The sequence below is a fragment of the Petromyzon marinus genome, chromosome 30 (genome assembly GCF_048934315.1).
Source record: "Petromyzon marinus isolate PM22_M1 ecotype Great Lakes invasive population chromosome 30, UKy_Petmar_22M1.pri1.0, whole genome shotgun sequence".
Classification (NCBI taxonomy): Eukaryota; Metazoa; Chordata; class Hyperoartia; order Petromyzontiformes; family Petromyzontidae; genus Petromyzon; species Petromyzon marinus.
This window is the reverse complement of record NC_133696.1, coordinates 8,184,705-8,204,206: the sequence shown is the minus strand read 5'-3', so window position 1 is coordinate 8,204,206 and position 19,502 is coordinate 8,184,705. Positions and strand designations below refer to the sequence as shown.

General features: G+C 52.7%; 1 protein-coding gene and 1 long non-coding RNA gene across 3 annotated transcripts in view; one reads left to right on the top strand and one right to left on the bottom strand.

Annotated features, from left to right (window-relative positions):
• LOC142929378 (uncharacterized) overlaps window positions 1-19,502 on the bottom strand; it is a 205,530-nt gene that overhangs the window by 112,812 nt on the left and 73,216 nt on the right. The window lies entirely within an intron of this gene.
• LOC116947543 (voltage-dependent L-type calcium channel subunit alpha-1D) overlaps window positions 1-19,502 on the top strand; it is an 88,725-nt gene that overhangs the window by 38,383 nt on the left and 30,840 nt on the right. For both annotated transcript variants that reach the window (XM_032963411.2, XM_076070668.1), the window contains 17 exons: window positions 175-262; window positions 1,357-1,464; window positions 2,560-2,612; window positions 2,722-2,868; window positions 3,638-3,839; window positions 4,443-4,601; window positions 5,232-5,342; window positions 9,087-9,170; window positions 9,665-9,793; window positions 10,441-10,506; window positions 10,996-11,087; window positions 11,536-11,695; window positions 12,157-12,284; window positions 13,062-13,158; window positions 13,505-13,607; window positions 13,770-13,874; window positions 15,496-15,617. In XM_032963411.2, coding sequence (XP_032819302.2) covers window positions 175-262; window positions 1,357-1,464; window positions 2,560-2,612; window positions 2,722-2,868; window positions 3,638-3,839; window positions 4,443-4,601; window positions 5,232-5,342; window positions 9,087-9,170; window positions 9,665-9,793; window positions 10,441-10,506; window positions 10,996-11,087; window positions 11,536-11,695; window positions 12,157-12,284; window positions 13,062-13,158; window positions 13,505-13,607; window positions 13,770-13,874; window positions 15,496-15,617 — 1,954 coding nt within the window. The remainder of the gene's footprint in view (window positions 1-174; window positions 263-1,356; window positions 1,465-2,559; window positions 2,613-2,721; window positions 2,869-3,637; window positions 3,840-4,442; window positions 4,602-5,231; window positions 5,343-9,086; window positions 9,171-9,664; window positions 9,794-10,440; window positions 10,507-10,995; window positions 11,088-11,535; window positions 11,696-12,156; window positions 12,285-13,061; window positions 13,159-13,504; window positions 13,608-13,769; window positions 13,875-15,495; window positions 15,618-19,502) is intronic.

Below are 19,502 nucleotides of genomic sequence, written 5' to 3'. Positions count from 1 at the left end.
CTGTCGGTGATAATGGTGAGGATGCTTAATTATTTCATTATGATGAGGATAGTAAATAGGATGACGACGATGATGACGATGAAGCCAACGGCAATGGTGTGCTGATGGCGATGACAGTGATTATGTTTGGTGAGGCTGGTGGCGATGGTACGATGATGGTGACGATGTGTTCAGGTCCAGCGCTATCTCTGTGGTGAAGATCCTGCGTGTGTTGAGGGTGCTCAGACCTCTTCGAGCCATCAATAGAGCAAAGGGTCTCAAGGTGCAACAGCTGTCCCACACATCTGCTACAACAACAGCTACAACTACAACCACAGCTACAACCACAGCTACAACTACAGCTACAACTACAACCACAGCTACAACCACAGCTACAACTACAACCACAGCTACAACCACAGCTACAACTACAACCACAGCTACAACCACAGCTACAACTACAACCACAGCTACCACAGCTACAACTACAGCTACAACTACAACCACAGCTGCAACCACAACAACAACCACAGCTATAGCTACAAACACAGCTACAACCACAGTTATAGCTACAACCACAGCTACAACTACAACCACAGCTGCAACCACAACTACAACCACAGCTATAGCTACAACCACAGCTACAACCACAGTTATAGCTACAACCACAGCTACAGCTACAACTACAACCACAGCTGCAACCACAGTTATAGCTACAACCACAGCTACAACTACAGCTACAACTACAACCACAGCTACAACTACAACTAGAACCACAACTACAGCTACAACCACAGTTACAGCTATTACTACAGCTACAACTAGAACCACAACTACAGTTACAACCACAGCTAGAACTACAACTACAGCTATAACTACAGCTACAACTAGAACCACAGCTACAACTACAACCACAGCTACAACCACATTGACAGCTACAACCACAGTTACAACTACAACCACAACTATAACCACAGCTACAACCACAGCTACAACTACAGCCACAGCTACTACCACAACACAGCTACATCTGCTATATATGTGCCTGTGTATGTCCTCTGGGGAGTGGTGGTGCAGTGGTTTAGCGCGCTGCCCCGAGTTCCATTCCCGCTCACGGCCACCAACGTCGGTGGTGAAATATCTGAGAATAAATCCTGGGCCTCCCCTAGGTCGACTCAGCCTTAAAACGAGTACCTGGTGCAGTGTGTAAACATCAGCACTGGGGAGAGACAAAGGCGGACGGGCGTGGTGTTGGCCACACCACCGTGTCATCGGTGCGCCGTGCCGACCATCATAGAGTGCTTCTCGCGAACAGCACCTGCCCCAACAGTCTGTTTAATGGCGACACGCGGGTCTTTGTCTCGGTGCGGCGAGCAGCACGTGGTGCAGTGCGTGTTTGTGGCGATCCGCACCATCGGCAACATCGTGATCGTCACCACCCTCCTGCAGTTCATCTTCGCTTGCATCGGCGTGCAGCTCTTCAAGGTGGGAACCTTAGTCGTCGTCATCGCTGTTATCACTGTCATCGTCGTCGCTGCCATTGTCATCATTGTAATCATTGTCATCGTCGTCACGGTCATTGAAATCATTGTAATCATTGTCATCGTTATCACGGTCATTGTTATCATTAACATTGTCATCATATTTCGATTTAAAGCTTTCGTGACTGCAAGGATTCATCTTCTTTGGTTCTTTCGGTAAAGTCACGTAGAATGAGAATAAAATAATAAATTGATAGAATAAAATAACACAATAAAATTCTCACGACGTTTCGGCCACAACACAGCGCTGTCCTCCAGACAGTCTCGTCCCTTCACCTGATGAAGGCCGCTTGTGTTGTGGCCGAAACGTCGTGAGAATTTTATTGTGTTATTTTATTTTATCAATTTATTATTTTATTCTCATTCTACGTGACTTTGCCGAAAGAACCAAAGAGGATTGTCATCATAATCACTGTCATTGTCATCATCGTCGTCATCATTGTCGTAATCGCTGTCATTGTTGTCATCATCCTCATGATCGTTGTCATCACCACCACCATCATCATCATTGTGTCATAATCGTTATCGTCACTACCTCCACCATCATCATCATTATCGTCATTATCATCATCATCATTATCGTGACTACCTCCACGATCATCATCATTATCGTCATCATCATCATTATCGTCACTACCTCCACCATCATCATCACCATCATCGTCGTCGTCATTATCTTCCTCATAGCCATCGGCGTACCCCTGTGATCCAGTGCCTTGAACGCGAGAGTTGGAGATTGGTGGTGATGTTGGTGATGGTGTTTATATTGATGATGATGTCAGCGTTACCGTCTAGATAGATGTTAGACATCTGGTGAGACATCATCAAGGCGATACTGCTGTTGTTGTTGTTTGTGTGGTCGATGAAATTGTTGATGCCATCGACATCACAGTTGCAGCTGACAACGTTGTTTTTAAGGGTGTCTGTTCATGTTGATGTTTGGCGTCATCTTTGTCGTCGTTGTTGACGATGTTTCTTGACGTTGTTTTTGTCGTTGTCGATGTTGTTGACGTGGTCGACGTTGTGTCCGTCTGCACAGGGGAGATTTTTCGCGTGCACGGATGAATCCAAGAACACGGAGGCGGAGTGCAAGTGAGATATTAAACAACTCCCCACCTCTTCTCCTTCACCATCACCGTCATCGCTCCCGCCTCATCAACACTCGCCGTCGCCCCTCATTGTCTTGCCGTGCGCGCGACAGGGGTCTGTTCATCTGGTACAAGGAGGGAAACCTGGACTACCCGGAGGTGCGCGAGCGCATCTGGTACAAGAACGACTTCAACTTCGACAACGTGATGGCCGGCATGATGACCCTCTTCACCGTGTCCACCTTCGAGGGCTGGCCGCAGTGCGTCAGCGTCGCGGCTACACCACGGGGGGCGGGGGGGGGGGGTGGTGGTGGTACAGGGAGATGGGGAGAGAGAGGGAGACGGGGAGATGGGGAGAGAGAGGGAGACGGGGAGATGGGGAGAGAGAGGGATAGAGAGATGGGGAGAGAGAGGGATAGGGAGATGGGGAGAGAGAGGGAGACGGGGAGATGGGGAGAGAGAGGGAGATGGGGAGATGGGGAGAGAGAGGGATAGGGAGATGGGGAGAGAGAGGGATAGGGAGATGGGGAGAGAGAGGGATAGAGAGATGGAGAGAGAGAGAGGAAGATGGGGAGATGGGGAGAGAGAGGGATAGAGAGATGGGGAGAGAGAGGGTGACAGGGAGATGGGGAGAGAGAGGAAGATGGGGAGAGAGAGGGATAGAGAGATGGGGAGACGGGGAGACAGGGAGAAAGGGAAATGGGGGAGAGAGGGGGGTGGGGAGACAGGGAGACAGGGAGGCAGTAACAGGGAGACAGGGACAGAAGGGGATGAGAAAACGGGGGTTCCGCCAATTAGGGGTGAACAAGAAAACTACGGCTGGGCATTGAAATTATTGAGATGAGATGTGAGAGCCGAGGGGTTGTGAGATGTCGGGGCATTGAAGCCCCCAACAAATGCCAGTTTTATCCCTGGTGAAACCAGGACCAAGATCTGCTGCTATTGGTGGTGTCACCCCACGGCCTGCCGTTCCCCACCTCTCTACTGATCAGCACCCCCACTCCCCTCTCCTGCCCCGATCGCTCGAAGGTTCTTGTACCGAGCCATCGACTCGAGCAAGGAGGACATCGGTCCCATCTACAACAACCGAGTGGAGATGTCTGTCTTCTTCATTATCTACATCATCATCATCGCCTTCTTCATGATGAACATCTTCGTGGGCTTCGTCATCGTCACCTTCCAGGACCAGGGCGAGAAGGAGTACCGCAACTGTGAGCTCGACAAGAACCAGGTGTCTCCCCCCCCCCCCCTCTGCATTCGAGACGCGTTCACTTTGCTTCACGTGGGCCGGTGGCCCGGCGAGACTGCAGACGAACGGGGAGACTGGGGACAATGAAGGAGGGGGAGATTGAAAGACGGAGATGGTGGAGACAGTAGACTGGAGACAGTGACACGGAGACTGGAGGCTGGAGAGAGGGAGACTAAGCTAATTAACACTGATTGTTGTCTCCCACGTGTGCCCTGCGTCTGCCATCTGTGAGTCCCCTCTGTGTCTCCTCCGTGTCTACTCTGTGACCCCTCCGTGTCCCATCCGTGTCCCCTCTGTGTCTCCTCTATGTCCCCTCTGTGTCCCCTCTATGTCCCCTCTGTATCCCCTCTGTGTCTCTTCCGTGTCCCCTCTATGTCCCCTCTGTGTCCCCTCTGTGTCCCCTCTATGTCCCCTCTGTGTCCCCTCTGTGTCTCTTCCGTGTCCCCTCTATGTCCCCTCTGTGTCCCCTCTGTGTCCCCTCTATGTCCCCTCTGTGTCCCCTCTGTGTCTCTTCCGTGTCCCCTCTATGTCCCCTCTGTGTCCCCTCTGTGGCCCCTCTGTGTCCCCGCGTGACCCCGTGTACAGAGGCAGTGCGTCGAGTACGCCATCAACGCGCGCCCGCTGCGCCGCTTCATCCCGCGCAACCCGTACCGCTACAACGTGTGGTACGTGGCCAACCACCCGGCCTTCGAGTACTCCATGTTCGCCCTCATCGTCGCCAACTCGCTCTGCCTCGGCATGCAGGTACTGTGCACGGGGCTCCGGGTACACACGGGTGCGGGGGAGGTGCGTGTAGGTACGCGTGGGGATGGGGGGTGTAGGTACGCGTGGGGATGGGGGGTGTAGGTACGCGTGGGGGTGGGGGGTGTAGGTACGCGTGGGGGTGGGGGGTGTAGGTACGCGTGGGGGGTGTAGGTACGCGTGGGGGTGGGGGGTGTAGGTACGCGTGGGTGTGGGGGGTGTAGGTACGTGTGGGGGTGGGGGGTGTAGGTACGCGTGGGGGTGGGGGGGGGTGCAGGTACTCACGGGGAAGCGGGGCATACAGTAGAGAGGACATATTTATAAAAGGTAAAGGCGCAGCCTTGCAATGTCTCGCTCGCGCCACTGCCAGCAGAAGCGCCTCCACGAGAGGGAGCTGTGGACTCGAGTGGAGGGTATTCGGCCTGAAATGTTGGCGCTGGCCAGAGCGTTCGGAAGTAACCCACAGTTTACCCCACCACAGATGACTTGCCGATCAACTAACTTACACTGGGTGTACAGAGGCCAGGGGGGGGGGGGAGGGGGGCGGGGGGGATTGAAGAAACTTGCCCCCGACAGGAGAGCAGACCGGTGAACCTCCGGATCGCTAACCATTGCACCCGACCCTCCCCGCAGCACTACGGCCAGTCGGAGGAGTTCAGCCACGTGATGGACGTCCTCAATCTCATCTTCACGTTCCTCTTCACCGGAGAGATGATTGTCAAGATCATCGCCTACAAGCCCCGGGTGAGGGCGCGAACCTTACTCTACATTTGCGCGAGGACTCGCGCTGCCGGACCGACTGTTTTGTCCCATCCACACACTGTGTTCCACCACCACGCTGCAGGTCGCAACAGCACGCTCGCTCGCGCACTCAAAGGCAAAGATCCCCTGTGTAGGCTTATCAAACTGTTGGGGCAAGTGCCGTTAGCGAGTATCAGCTATGAAGGCCGTCGCAGCGCACGTGGGGGTGGGTGGCCAGACCACGCCCGACCGCCTTTGTCTGCCCAGTGGTGATGTTTTTACACACCGCACCAGGTACTAATTTCAGGCAAATTCAACCTGGGGGAGGCCCAGGACGCTTCAGATAATCGCCACTGGTGTTGGCCATGAGCGGAATCGAACCCGGTTCGCCGGATTCGTAGTGCAGCGTGTTAACCGTTGAACTACCGCTTCTCGCACCCACTCACTCACCCACTCACTCACCATACTCACTCACCACACTGCAGGTCACAACGCTTCTTTTTCTGCTTCGTCCCTCGCACCGTTCCACATTGGAATCCCCTCCCCTCATCTCGATATCTTAACCTTGCTCAATTCAAGAAATTTGTGAACTATTATCTACTCATCCTTCAGTAGTGTTGTTTATTGCCGGCTGCTTGGCATATTGTTTTTTTTTGGGCCTGTGCTCAGCAACCGTGATTCGCACAATATCACTCACCGTCATTTGACATCTGTGAACAAATCACGCTGAATTCTCCCGATCTCGTCAGAGCTCAGAAGCTAAGCAGCCATGAGCCTAGGTCATACTTAGATGGGTGGCCACCAGGGTTTGCCGGGTGATGCAAGTTGTGGTGTGTTGTATATGCCGGGTATGAAAATTTTTATGAAAATAATAAAAATTTAATTAAATTGGAAAAATGTGTAATTGTCCGAAATTATGTCAATTGCTGTAATTATTCACATTAATTATGCTAATTAAAGAGATACTCGTTTTACTTTATGTGAATGTATGCGATTATGTTAATGTGGTCAGTTATGATAATTAGGCCCTGCCTCGCTGTCGAGGGTTGTATTATCAATCGGGATCATACAATTAATTGTATGCAGTTATGCAGGTGTGATGTAAGTATGCTAGATTATGCTCGGCTTCGTTGTCTAGGTTCGTATTATTGATCGGGATAATACAATTGTTCTCGCTTTAACATTTACTGATTATGTCTTAGTGTGTTTATGTCAGGTCTCCAAATTCAAATCTCACCGCAGGATACAGTTTTTATAATTAAGATTATTACGCATGAACTCCGGAAAGAAACACTCAAACACTTCTGTGTCAAAGCAATTTTAAGTTCTAAACAAAACCTTAACACTCTAATATGCGAATTCATATACTTGAAATCGTCAACACAGTACTCCTGGAGATGTTCCCCTCAATGATCCATACATTTAACCCTCAATGATCACGTTTGTTAACTGGGTAACAGAACAAACGATTACTTCCTCAGAGTACCACGAGCATATACGGCGATAGGAACTAAAAGTCCTTAAAAGTTCATGCAACGATATTCATATGAAGGCAATAAAGAAACATGTCCCTGAAGGCAAAGTATACGGTAATTAATTCATGAGCAAGATTACGTAATTGCGAAATGTCTTGGAACAAGGGTGTGTGGCAGTTTGCCTGCTTCAGCAAATACTCATCAATTGGCTAAGGCTTCATGGATTCATACATTTAACCCTCAATGATCACGTTTGTTAATTGGGTAACAGAACAAACGATTTACTTAATCAGAGTAACATGAGCATATACGGCAATAGGAATAAAAGGCCCTTAAAAATTCACGTGACGACATTCATATGAGGCAATAAAGAAACATTTCCCGAAGGCAAAACGCATACGGCAATGAATTCATGGGCAAGATTACGTAATTTAACGAAATGTTGAAACCATGGTGTGCAGCAGTATGCCTGCTTCAGCAAATGCTCATTGATTGGCTGAGGTTTCAATAAATTCACGGGCAGATTCTGTGATCAAAAGAAAGATTTCAACACAATATTCTCCCTGTGAGTGTGTACATTCGTAACTTAGGGTTTTAAACGTTTAGTTTTCATCGATGAATTCGCTAATAATATTTATGCAAATCAAAAAGAAACATAACTACCAAAATACTTCTAAACGACCGTTTCCCCGTAACCCAATGGCAGCCGTGTTCTTCGTTATCAGTTGATACTTGATGCACTTATCATGAGTCTTCTTATTAATGATTCGTGTATGTGTCGAGTGGGGATGGTATGGGTTGAGTGGGGATGTGTTCTTGATCAATTCTTTGCGTCAAGCAGACGCCAGGTGATGCGTTGTGATGCGTGGCAGTGTGCGTATCGTACGGATAGCTGGGTTCTCCTTCTTTCACACGGGCGGCCGGAGTTCGGTCCACAGCTGGTGGGAAGAGTTGGCACGACTCTCGCCGTCGGTGCGCGATGATCCCGTCGTCAGGCAGCACCCACAGCTCGTCCGCTGGCAGCTGACACCCTTGCTTGGTGGCGCTGGTGGCGCTGCGGCGTGCTCTCTCCTGCTCCGTCTCTCTGGCGGTGTCGATTGCGCGTGCAGCTGGTTCCCCGCGATGCTGGCTTGGTCGATGCGTGGCGCTTTCCGCCCTTTCTCGAAGTCGATGGCTTGATGCTGTTCGCCAGTTCGACTCGAGCTCTTCGGTGGTTGGTCGCCCCCGGTGGCTGGCCGTTATCTTCGGGGGTTGAGCATCTTCGATAGTTGGTCTTCTGCCGCTGGCAGCTGCGATGCAATGTGTGGCCCGTGTCTCTCTTTTTATGCCAAGATTTCTTCCTCTGCTCGCCTTCTCACAAAGGACCGGAACTTCCTTTGATCTCGCTCTGTGTTATGGGGGGGGGGGGGTTGTATGTGTGTCCATGTGTACGTGTGTCCGTGTGTGTCATATTTCTTAAGCCATCTGTGTCTCTCCCTGGCTTGATTACTGTCGCCCTCGTCAAGCCATCTTATCATCCGTGGAACACAGATGCCCCACCTGCAATAAAAGCTCTCTGTGGGAGTAATTTCCCTCGCTCTTGGCGTTACATTCTTTGCTATCCCGTGCTGCGGGAAGACAAAGACGGTTGGAAGGCTCTTTTCCTATGGGATACAGTTTATCTTGGTTGTGTAAGTTTGACCTATTTCGCCTCATCTCTTCTGGATAACCCTCGCTTTAATACTGCATAATTATTATTTGGTTTATGTTTCCCAAGATTTGTGATTTAACATTATCATCACCATGTATTTCTTAGGGTTTATTAATTTTCGTTCCACCGCCTGTATCCTGGGTTTGTGCTGTTTGTTCTCGAGGTATTGTTATGATCTGATATCCCGAGGTTAGAGAATTCCTTTTGGCTTAGGAATAACCCTGTTGGTTATTTTTCGTCCGGGGGGGGGGGGGGGCGTGTGTTGTTTTTATTTGACTTTATGACTGACCCTTTCCGTTGGTGGGAGCGGAGGGTGTCATTATATTTGCGAGAGTGACAAGACAGCTGCTCGAAAAGGGGGGGGGGGGGGGGTTCCGTTTGTTTGTGCTTCCAGCGACCCCGCGAGTGATTATATGAAAAAAAAATGGCAAAATCATTATTAATATCAAAAAATGGAAAAAGGCCTATATATACAACAGGTGGACAGGAAATTGAAGCACTGAGTATCACCCCCTTGGCGTGTACGCATTGGTGGGTCGTCTCCCCGTTATCTCATCGTCGTTGTCTCGTGCTGCGACCCAGGGCTACTTCACCGACCCCTGGAACGTGTTTGACTTCCTGATCGTCGTCGGCAGCATCGTCGACGTCCTGCTCAGTAAACTCGATGTGAGCGATCGCGCTCCACTCACCACACGTGTCACACACCACGCATGCCACACACCACATGTGCCACACACCATGTACCCCACGCATGCCACACACCACATGTGCCACGCACCATGCACGCTACGCACCACACTTGGCACACACCACTCATGCCACGTGCCACACAACATGTACCCCACGCACGCCACACACCACGCACACCACACATGCCACGGTCCACGCAAGCCACACACATACCACACACCACACATGCCACACACCAGCCTATTTATGTGCTATGCAGAAGGACCATTACACGAAATGCCATGCAGTGTTATTGACAGATCGTGTTGAATTATTATTTGGTAATTGTGCTTGTGAACCACTGGCAAAGCAGCAGCAGCATCGTCATCATCACCAGATAATTAATGTCAAATCATTGAACTGTGATCTGTTGACCCCACACCAATGTGTCGATGACCCCCACCGTGACCCACGATCTGCGACCCCGGCAGACGTCAGAGGGGTCGTCGCGGATCTCCATCACGTTCTTCCGTCTCTTCCGCGTCATGCGCCTCGTCAAACTTCTGGCACGAGGAGAAGGCCTCCGCATCCTCCTCTGGACCTTCATCAAGTCCTTCCAGGTCAGGGGTCGCGAGCGATGGGCGTGATGGCAGCGATGTTGTGAGTGGCTCTCAGCGATTTTGTTAAATGGCCGTCACTGTGGTTGAATCTCCATCGTCGTTGGTGGTTGAATCTCTGTCGTCGTTGGTGGTTGAATCTCCATCGTCGTTGGTGGTTGAATCTCCGTCGTCATTGGTGGTTGAATCTCCGTTGTTGTTGTTGGTGGTTGAATCTCCATCGTCGTTGGTGGTTGAATCTCCGCTGTCATTGGTGGTTGAATCTCCGTTGTCGTTGGTGGTTGAATCTCCGCTGTCATTGGTGGTTGAATCTCCGTTGTCATTGGTGGTTGAATCTCCGTTGTTGTTGGTGGTTGAATCTCCATCGTCGTTGGTGGTTGAATCTCTGCTGTCATTGGTGGTTGAATCTCCTTTGTCGTTGGTGGTTGAATCTCCGTCGTCGTTGGTGGTTGAATCTCCGTCGTCGTTGGTGGTTGAATCTCCGTTGTTGTTGGTGGTTGAATCTCCATCGTCGTTGGTGGTTGAATCTCCGCTGTCATTGGTGGTTGAATCTCCTTTGTCGTTGGTGGTTGAATCTCCGTCGTCGTTGCTGCTCAGCGTTGTCGTCGGTGTCGTTGTGACAGTCGAGGTGAATTCTGTCGTCCCCGCAGGCCCTGCCGTACGTGGCTCTGCTCATCGTCATGCTCTTCTTCATCTACGCCGTCATCGGCATGCAGGCGAGCGCCGAACCATGCACCCTACCCAAGTACCCACCGGCCAATCGACCCTACATACTCCATCCAACCCGGTCTGCCCCCAACTCCAGACACCCTACCTAAACAGCTACCTTGCCTACTTTAGACCACCCGATCCACCTATGCTACGGCACCTCACCTACCCACCCCACTTACCGCACTTACGCTTCTCGACCCCATTCCACCGCCCCATACCCAACCTTATTAAACCACAACAAACCCCGCCATACCTTACCCAGGCCATCTACCAATACCGGGCCCAAAAACTCTGCCCTGTCCCATCATTCCACCCACCACAAATACCTTACCCAACCACACGTACCAAACTCCACTCCGCTTCCCACACCCTGCCCTCGCCCTTCCTTTCCAAAAATGTTTGTCTTTGCGTGCGTGTGGTGTGTGCGCGTGTGGTGTGTGCATGCACGCGTATGTGCGTGTGAACTTCACCGAGTGCCGCTGTGCGTCATGCAGATGTTTGGCAAGATCGCGCTGCAGGACGGGGCGGAGATCAACCGCAACAACAACTTCCAGACGTTCCCACAGGCCGTGCTTGTCCTGTTCAGGTGGCGGTTACCCCCAGCCACCTCTACTCACACTCGTTCATGCCCATCTCGACTCACCCACAGCTACCTCTGACTCACAATCACTCACCCTCACTCAACCTTAGGCACCTCAAGTCACCCTCAGTCATACCCAGCCGTACTCTTAATGTGTACAGTGCATGTACACCAGTGTACCTGTAGGTCTAGCTACCCAAATACCCATGTACCCATGTGCCTGTGTACCTATCTTCTTGCGTGAATGTTGCCAGTGTACCCATGTATACACGTGCACCTGTATCCATGTGTATATACAATTATGTACCTGTGTACCTGTGGGTGTGTACTAATGTATCCGTACACCCGTATGCCCATGCACCCGTATGTCCACATGCGCCCATGTGCCCAAATGTGCACGTGTGCCCACGCACGCCCGCGTCTCCCACGTGCGCCCATGTGCCCGCGCTCCCAGGTGTGCGACGGGCGAGCGCTGGCACGAGATCATGCTGGCCTGCATGCCGGGGAAGCGCTGCGACGAGAAGTCAGACTACAGCCCTGGCGAGGAGTTCACGTGCGGCAGCAACTTCGCCATCTTCTACTTCATCAGCTTCTACATGCTGTGCGCCTTCCTGGTGAGTGACCCGCGCGCAGTCGCGGCGACGGCTCCACGTCTCCAGATGCCGGCGGTGGATTGCGTCGGCCACCGGGGTGACGAGCCACCGGCGCCAGCAGTGACAACAAACGGGCACCAGCAAACCGGCTGACATTATGGACAGCCGATACCAAAGTGCCACCACCACCATCACCGCCGTCATTACCACCACTGCCACTATCACCCCCGTCACCACCACTGCCGCCTATGCCATCGCCAACATCACCACCACCGTCGCCCCCATCACCACCACTACCACTGCCGCCTATGCCATCGCCACCAGCATCACCCTCATCACCACCAGCTTCACACCTTCCGTCATCGTCAACCCGATTACCACCACCATAATTACCACCACCACCGCCATCATCATCATCATGAATTGTTTGTGATGTACAACTGTAGTGTTGACTCTCGCAATCTCCCCCTCCTCCTCCTAAGATCATCAACCTCTTCGTGGCCGTCATCATGGATAACTTTGACTACCTGACGCGGGATTGGTCCATCCTGGGCCCTCACCACCTCGACGAGTTCAAGAGGATCTGGGCCGAGTACGACCCCGATGCCAAGTGAGGACCCCCCCAAGGAAACCGCCCCCACCCCACCCCCACCCACGCAGAGATACGGGCGCCGCACTGGCGAGACATTAACTACCTCGCCTGGTATGCAGGAGGTCGTGGGTTCGATCCCAACCCGATCCCAACCCTGATGCCTGCTGTATACAGGGTGCTTCGGAGAATTTGCAACAACACCACAAGAAATGTGCCTCTGGGCTCTTGAGACCACCTGGAGAAGATTCCAGACATGCGTTGACAATGAAGCGGAGACTCTTTGACTTTTCGAAGCTATTAACATATTTTGTTATCATGTTACAGTGTATTATCCATTATTCTTTCATTAAAAATCGCTTCTAAAAAAGAGCTATATAGCTCAGTGGGCCTTACTTAGTGAAATAAAAAGCGTATTTTTGTTGAGACACCACCCCCCATTTATAAAGACTGCGCCCCACTCGTAAACACTGCCCCCAACACATAGATACAACCCCCATTAGTAGACACTGCCGTACATTGACAGACACTTCGTCTCACCATGAGACACTACCACCCCCCCCCCCACCAACACACGGACGCTGCCCCCTACCCACGGACATATACCCTCATTTAGACACTGCCCCCTCCCCCACACACAAACACCACCCCTCATTGTGAAGTCTACATTCACCGAAAATGGCGAAAAACTATAAATCTGTGAATCACTTTCCAGTACTCGTGTTCACAGCGATCCGTAACTCCCTTACCACCATCCCCCCCTTCGCCCCCCACGTCTGTATGCACCTGCGTGCCCAGGGGCCGCATCAAACACGCCGACGTGCTTGCGCTGCTCAGGAGGATCCAGCCACCTCTGGGCTTCGGCAAGCTGTGTCCTCTCCGCGTGGCATGCAAGGTGAGGGGACACCCTTATACGGTCATTGCCGTCGTTATCATCATCATCATCGCCATCTGTCCACTGCTGGATGAAGGCCTCACTGAAGCTGTCGCCGTCTCTCACGGTCTCGTGATGCGACGATCTGTGGAGCAGGAGGCCCCTGGGCCAATCTCATGTCCAGTGGAGATAATTCACGTTCCAGCTCACAGCCAGCCACTGATCTCATTGCTCTCTTCATGTGGTGGATGTCCTCTTAAGCGTGTCTCTCTCCTCTCACCATCTCTCTCTCCCCTCCCGTGTCTCTCTCCCCATGTCTCTCCCATCCCCGTATCTCTCCCCTTCCCGTGTCTCTCTGCGCCCCTAGCGCTTCGTCACCATGAACATGCCGCTGAACAGCGATGGCACGGTCATGTTCAACGCCACGATCTTCGCCCTCGTCCGTACGGCGCTCAAGATTAGGACCGAAGGTAACAAACGGGCTTTCGTCCGTCCATCCGTCTCACGGACTCGCGGTGCGGCCCTGGGAGACCCGAGCATTGGAGAGGGGTGGGGGCCCAGCATCATAAACGAGGAGGAGGGGGGCTGGTGGGCGCAACGTCAGCGACCGATTCCCCCATGTCTCACCGCAGGTGGAAACAAGATTCAGAACAACGAGGAGCTCCGAGCCATCATCAAGGGCATCTGGAACCGCACCAGCATGAAGCTTCTGGACCAGGTGATCCCGCCGCCAGGAGGTATGCTTAACAACAACGACAGCCGCCATTCGCCACTAAGTGATGGGGTGACGTCACCACTGGCCTTGTGCCGGACGAGGTGAACTTTTTGAGGGCACGTCAAGTGTCGAAGGCTGTCTGGCAGGAGGTCACGAGACAGATCCCGGCGTTGAGGGTAGACCGACAGAAAGACAAAGATCTCCCATATAGCCTTAACAGACTGTTGGGGAAAAGTGCTGTTAGAGAGCACCTATGCGGTCAGCATAGCACACGAGGGGTGGGTGGCCGTCGCCGCAGCCGCCCGCCTTTAATCTCGCACACGCACGTGAAAGCCGCACGCACTCACTCACGCACCAACACGTGAGTGCCTCGTGGGTGCAGGAGTCACCCCAGCGCTAAACCACTTTAATTATAGAATATAAATATTGTCATTTGTATGTAAATTTTCTCAAGATGCCTGTCGACCCACATGTGATTTGATTTACCAAAAAAAAAAATGAGACGGTTTATTTTGTAGTTTAATAACTGCCTTTCATTCCACCGCCCTCCGTCCTGCCCAGCGCAGGCAACCCACGCAGCATCTCCCTTTCCTTTTCGCCAATAATTTATTTTTGTTATAAATCTCCGAAACCAAACCCCCTCTCCAGCGATTGAATCGCAACCGTCACTCTCATCGGGGAACCGGCAGGGGTGGCGACGCAGTGGTAACACTCGCACCTCACAGCTAGAAGGGCCTGGGTTCGTCTCCTGACTCGGGCACCCTTTCTGTGTGGAGTTTGTATGCTCTCCCCTCTGCTCTGCCGACTTTGAGTTAGTCTGTGTGTGAGTGTGTACGAGGCGGCCGAGCGTGGTGCTGGTCACCCACCCCCTTGTGTGCAGTGCCTTCCTTCATAGGTGCCACTCGCTAGCAGCACTTGCCCCAGCAGTCTGTTAAGGTTATATGGGCGACCTTTGCGTATGCGTGAGTTTGTGGAGTGGTAGTGTAGCGGTTTAGCGTGCCGTGCCACGAATCCGGTGGCCCCAGTTTGTTGAGTATATCCGTGGGACAATCGCTGTTGACTCCATGCCGCAAAGTGGTACTGGTTCGACGCCGGGAGGGATGATGGGGGCTAGGTCAACCCAAAACACCCCAGCCAGGGTTTGAGCTCGAACGCTCCGATCTTGCGAGTCGGTCGCCCTACAGGCGAGCCACCCCGGCGTGTGCCGAGTGAGGAGAGAAAACTGCGGCACTCAAAAATCGATCAACCAGGAACTCCTTTTGATTCCCCTCCCCCCCTCAAAGGGTCCGGCCATGTCGGGACGTTGCCACCGTGGTGTCAGGGTGGCCAGCGCACGGAGCTCGCCGGCTCCATCTGCTTTGCGCGGCAGTTGCAGTCAATCCAGTCGAGACAGCCTCCTGTTGACTTCCCTTGCAAAGTTGTGCTCATTTTATTGACCCGCAGAGGGAATGATGGGCCGAGTCAACTCCCAAAACAGGATGTGAACTCGTAACCTTCCGATTGCAGGCCGCTCACTCGTTTGACTAACGGGCTGCAAATGATCGCTATCATAATATATGTAAAAAAAAGTTAATCGCTGTTCGTCTCTGGGCATGGTTAACCTCTTCCCGTTGCCACGGCGACCCCGGCGCGTGGCTTGGCAGAGGACGAGATCACGGTGGGGAAGTTCTACGCCACATACCTCATCCAGGACTACTTCCGCAAGTTCAAGATGCGCAAGGAGCAGGAGGAGCTGGGATTTGGGCCTGACCACCTGGCCCTACAGGTGGGACGGGAGCGTGGCACGCGGCTACCGCACGGCACACCGCAGTACACCGCACTGCAGCGCTCGCCGCGCTGCGAGCCAGAATGAGTCTCATTCGCAAGAGTGACCTGGGGCATTAGTCTGCCAGTAGGGGGCGCTGAATGCTGCCGTGTGTGTGTGTCATTTCAATGGAGTAGTTTGCTGGTACATTTTAAATATGACACGTTTGGACGCTGGCATACAATGGCCTCCTCTTGAGAGTGATGTCAATGGTCTACTCTTGAGAGATTGGGAATTGTATGAATTGCCACCGTCGCACCAAGCTCCGTGTGTGTTTTCGCACCCGGGGACTGTGAAGCAAATGGCGCGTAGTATTATTCCAGCTTGTTACACCGGCAGTATTAATCGGGGCGACCGCTGGGTTCGAACCGTGAAGGTCTGCGACAAAGCGGCGAACGTGCCGCCGCTGGGCCGGTCACCGCTGTGGAGCGGCTCGCAATCGGGAGGAGGTCGCGAGTTCAAATCCTGGTTCGGGTTTGGCGGTTGACTCAGCCCATCATCAACTCGACGGGGAAGAATAAAGGAGTGACACTTTGTGGGGGAAGCCAACGGTGATTGTCCTACGGAATGGTTCGCCTCCTGTCGTGGGGCATGTGCATGTGGAATTTTAAGAATTTTCAAGAAGAAATGTTGAAAAATCGAATACGACCGTCAACTCGCCTGGCGGTGGTTTGACGGCGCGCATGCCAGACCCTTTTAAACATTTATGCGCGATTTGCGTGCGTGCGAGTGTGCAAGTGTGTGTGTGTGTCTGTGTGTGTGCATGTGGGTGAGCGATAGTATAGCGGTTAGCACGCTGTGCTATGAACCTGGCGACCCGGGTTCGATTCCCGCTCACGGCCAACACCAGTGACGATTATCTGAACCGGTCCCAGGCCTCCTCTAGGTAGACTCAGCCTCAAATGAGTACCTGGTGTAGTAAACATCGCCACTAGGGAGACAAAGGCGGTCGGGCGTGGTGCTGGCCACCCACCCCCTCGTGTACCGTTCCGGCCTTCATAGGTGCTCGCTAACAGCACTTGCCCCTACAGTCTGTTAAGGCTATATGGGGGATCTTTGTGTGTGTGCATGAGCGAGTATGCCGGAGTGCGGGCATGCGAACCGCGGCCTCGCTTTAGAGCCAATTAAAGTGTCGGGTCGCCTCTGTGACGCTCCGATAGAAAATCTCCGCACGGCGCATCCTTAGCCACGAAGATTCGCGTGCACGTGACAAAGAGCGGTAGCGCAGTGGTTAGCGCTTTGCTCCACGAACCCCCGCCGGCCCGAGTTCAATTCCCGCTCACGGCCAATATTTGGTCCGGACCTCCCTGAGATCGACTCAGCCTTCAAACGTGTACCCTGTCCGGTGTGCAAACATAAGAGCTGGGGAGACAAAGGCGGCCAGGCGTAGTGCTGACTACACCACCCATTCGCTTGCCGATGCTCGCCTTCGTGGGTGCTCGCTAACAGCACTTGACCCAACAAGCTCTATGAGGCTACACGGGGGATCTTTCGTCTTTGTTTTCGTGTGCAGGCACGAGCCAGAAATTTGCGTGTCCGCATGTGATTGTCGTCGTGGTATCCGCGCTGGAAATTACGATCTTGTTAAATAGCAATTACAGCCACTCAAGGACGTGGGGCGTGTGTGCGGGAGGGCACACACACAAAGATCCCCCATATAGCCTTGAACAGACTGTTGGGGCAAGTGCCGTTAGCGAGCACTTGTGAAAATTGGTCAATGCCCTATGTCACCCCTGTGCTTATGTTAACACACTGCATCAGGTACACAATTATGGCTGAGTCGACCAAAGGGAAGCCAAAAACTGGTTCAGATGATCTCCACGTGATGTTAGCCGTGGCCGGGAATTTGTAGTCAGTTTTGTTTTGTAGGGCAGTGCGCTCACCACTCAGGTGACCAAGCTACGGCGATGGCACACGCAACAACAACAGCGGCTTTCCATTCACCCTTAAGTGGTGGTGTTGTCACCACGGTGCTTGTGCTAGGCTTGGAGCACTTTGAGGTTACGTGAAGTATCAAAGACTCACTGCAGTCAGGAGTTTCTGGGACAGACCTAGGTGTCATCGGTTGACTGACTGAGACAACTACCAAATGCACCACCTGTGCTTCCTACTGTGCCAACTTTCTGCGTTTTATTCACCCGGCACTCCGCTCTTTGTTGTGAGCGTTGCTTCTTTGCCCTCCATTGCTGGAAGGCAAATGCCTCCAACTGCCCAGAGCATCCTTCACGAGCCCCCTCCACAAAGGTTGATCTTGACACGGCTGGAACCGGTCATCGGCAAGTCCACTGAGCTCCACATCCTCCTCTACCACAACCCATCTCTTCTCCAGCCCATGCCGTGCCCATTTAGTGCCCTCTTTTTGGCTAAACAGAAGCTTCTTGGGCATGCGGTGACTGGGCATGCGGGCCACATAACCTAGCCAAATGTAGCCTTGCCTGCCGGAGTAGCTCACCGATGGGACTGTGTCCGGATTTGACTGGCAGTCATGCGCATACACATGCACATACGTGAACACGTACACAAAAATGGCGAAGGCTCCCATATAGCCTTTAAAACAATGATGGGGCAAGTGTTGTTATGAAACAACTATGAAGGCTAGCACAGCACGCAAGGGGATGGGTGGTCAGTACCACGCCCACCAACCTTTATCTCCTCAGTGCCAGTATTTACACATTGCACCCGGTACTCATTTGAGGCTGAATCGAACTAGGGGAGCCCCAAGACTGGTTCAGATAATCATCACCAGTGTTGGCCGTGAGCAGGAATCGAACCTGGGTCGCCAGGTTCATAGCGTAGCGCACTAACCACTGCGCCACCGCTCCCCCATAACACACGCACGCACAGGCACGTTCGCGCACACACACACACGCGCGCGCGCTCGTGCGCACACATGTGTTTGTGCGAGCATTTAATTTACGTCCCGTTTAAATTGCGCGTTCAGAAGAAAAATGAGAATCGGAGCCTCTGAGTGGGGTGGATAAAAAAAGAGTTATTTCGTGTGAAACGAGGTTTCTCATCGTTATTTATGGGTGTGATTTCCGTGGCACAAACGACTCCCATTTTGGTGCAATCATCTTGACTTTGAGCGGAGCAGCGGCAGCAGCAGCAGCAAAAAAAAGCCAACTATCCAAGCGATTTCCCATTCAAATGAGCTCATCTCCCATTTACAGCACTGAAGTGGTGTAAATTCCACATTCCTATGGCAGGGGCAAGTCTCTCCAGAGGACAACCAACTTTACCACTTCATAAAGCGGGGTACTCATTTTATCGACCCCGCAGAGATGATGGCCCGAGTGATAGCCCCGACTGGTGTTTGAACTCGCAACCTTCTGATGATTGCGAGTCGTTTCGCTGTACCACTGAGCCACCAGGCGCAGGAGAGCAGCAGTGAACTGGCCCGGGAGGCTGGAAAGATGTGAGTTGTCCAGCCTCTTTTTCTCTTCCCACCACCCCCCCCCCCCCCATCTCTATCTCCGAATTCCTTTCATTCTGATTATTTTTTATCAAATCGCCTCGCATTAAAGTGGAGCAGAATTGGCAGGTGTCTGATCGGGGCGGGGGGTGTGGGACTGATGCCGCGGGTGTGCGAGGAACAAAAGCTAGAGAGAGAGGGGGGGGGGGGGCGTGGGAGCGGTGGTGGTGGGGGTGCGTTAGGAGGGCCGTACGTGTTCATCCCGTACAGCGGCAGGATTTTAAAAGCCGGCAGAAAAAAAAATCCGAGAGAGAACCGGAGGGGCTCGCGAAAGACGGAGAGAGCAAGGAGAAGAGGGAGGGAGTGGGAGAGAGCGAGGGGGAGGGAGGGAGGGTGGGAGGGTGGGAGAGTGGGAGAGGTGTTGGACGGGTGGC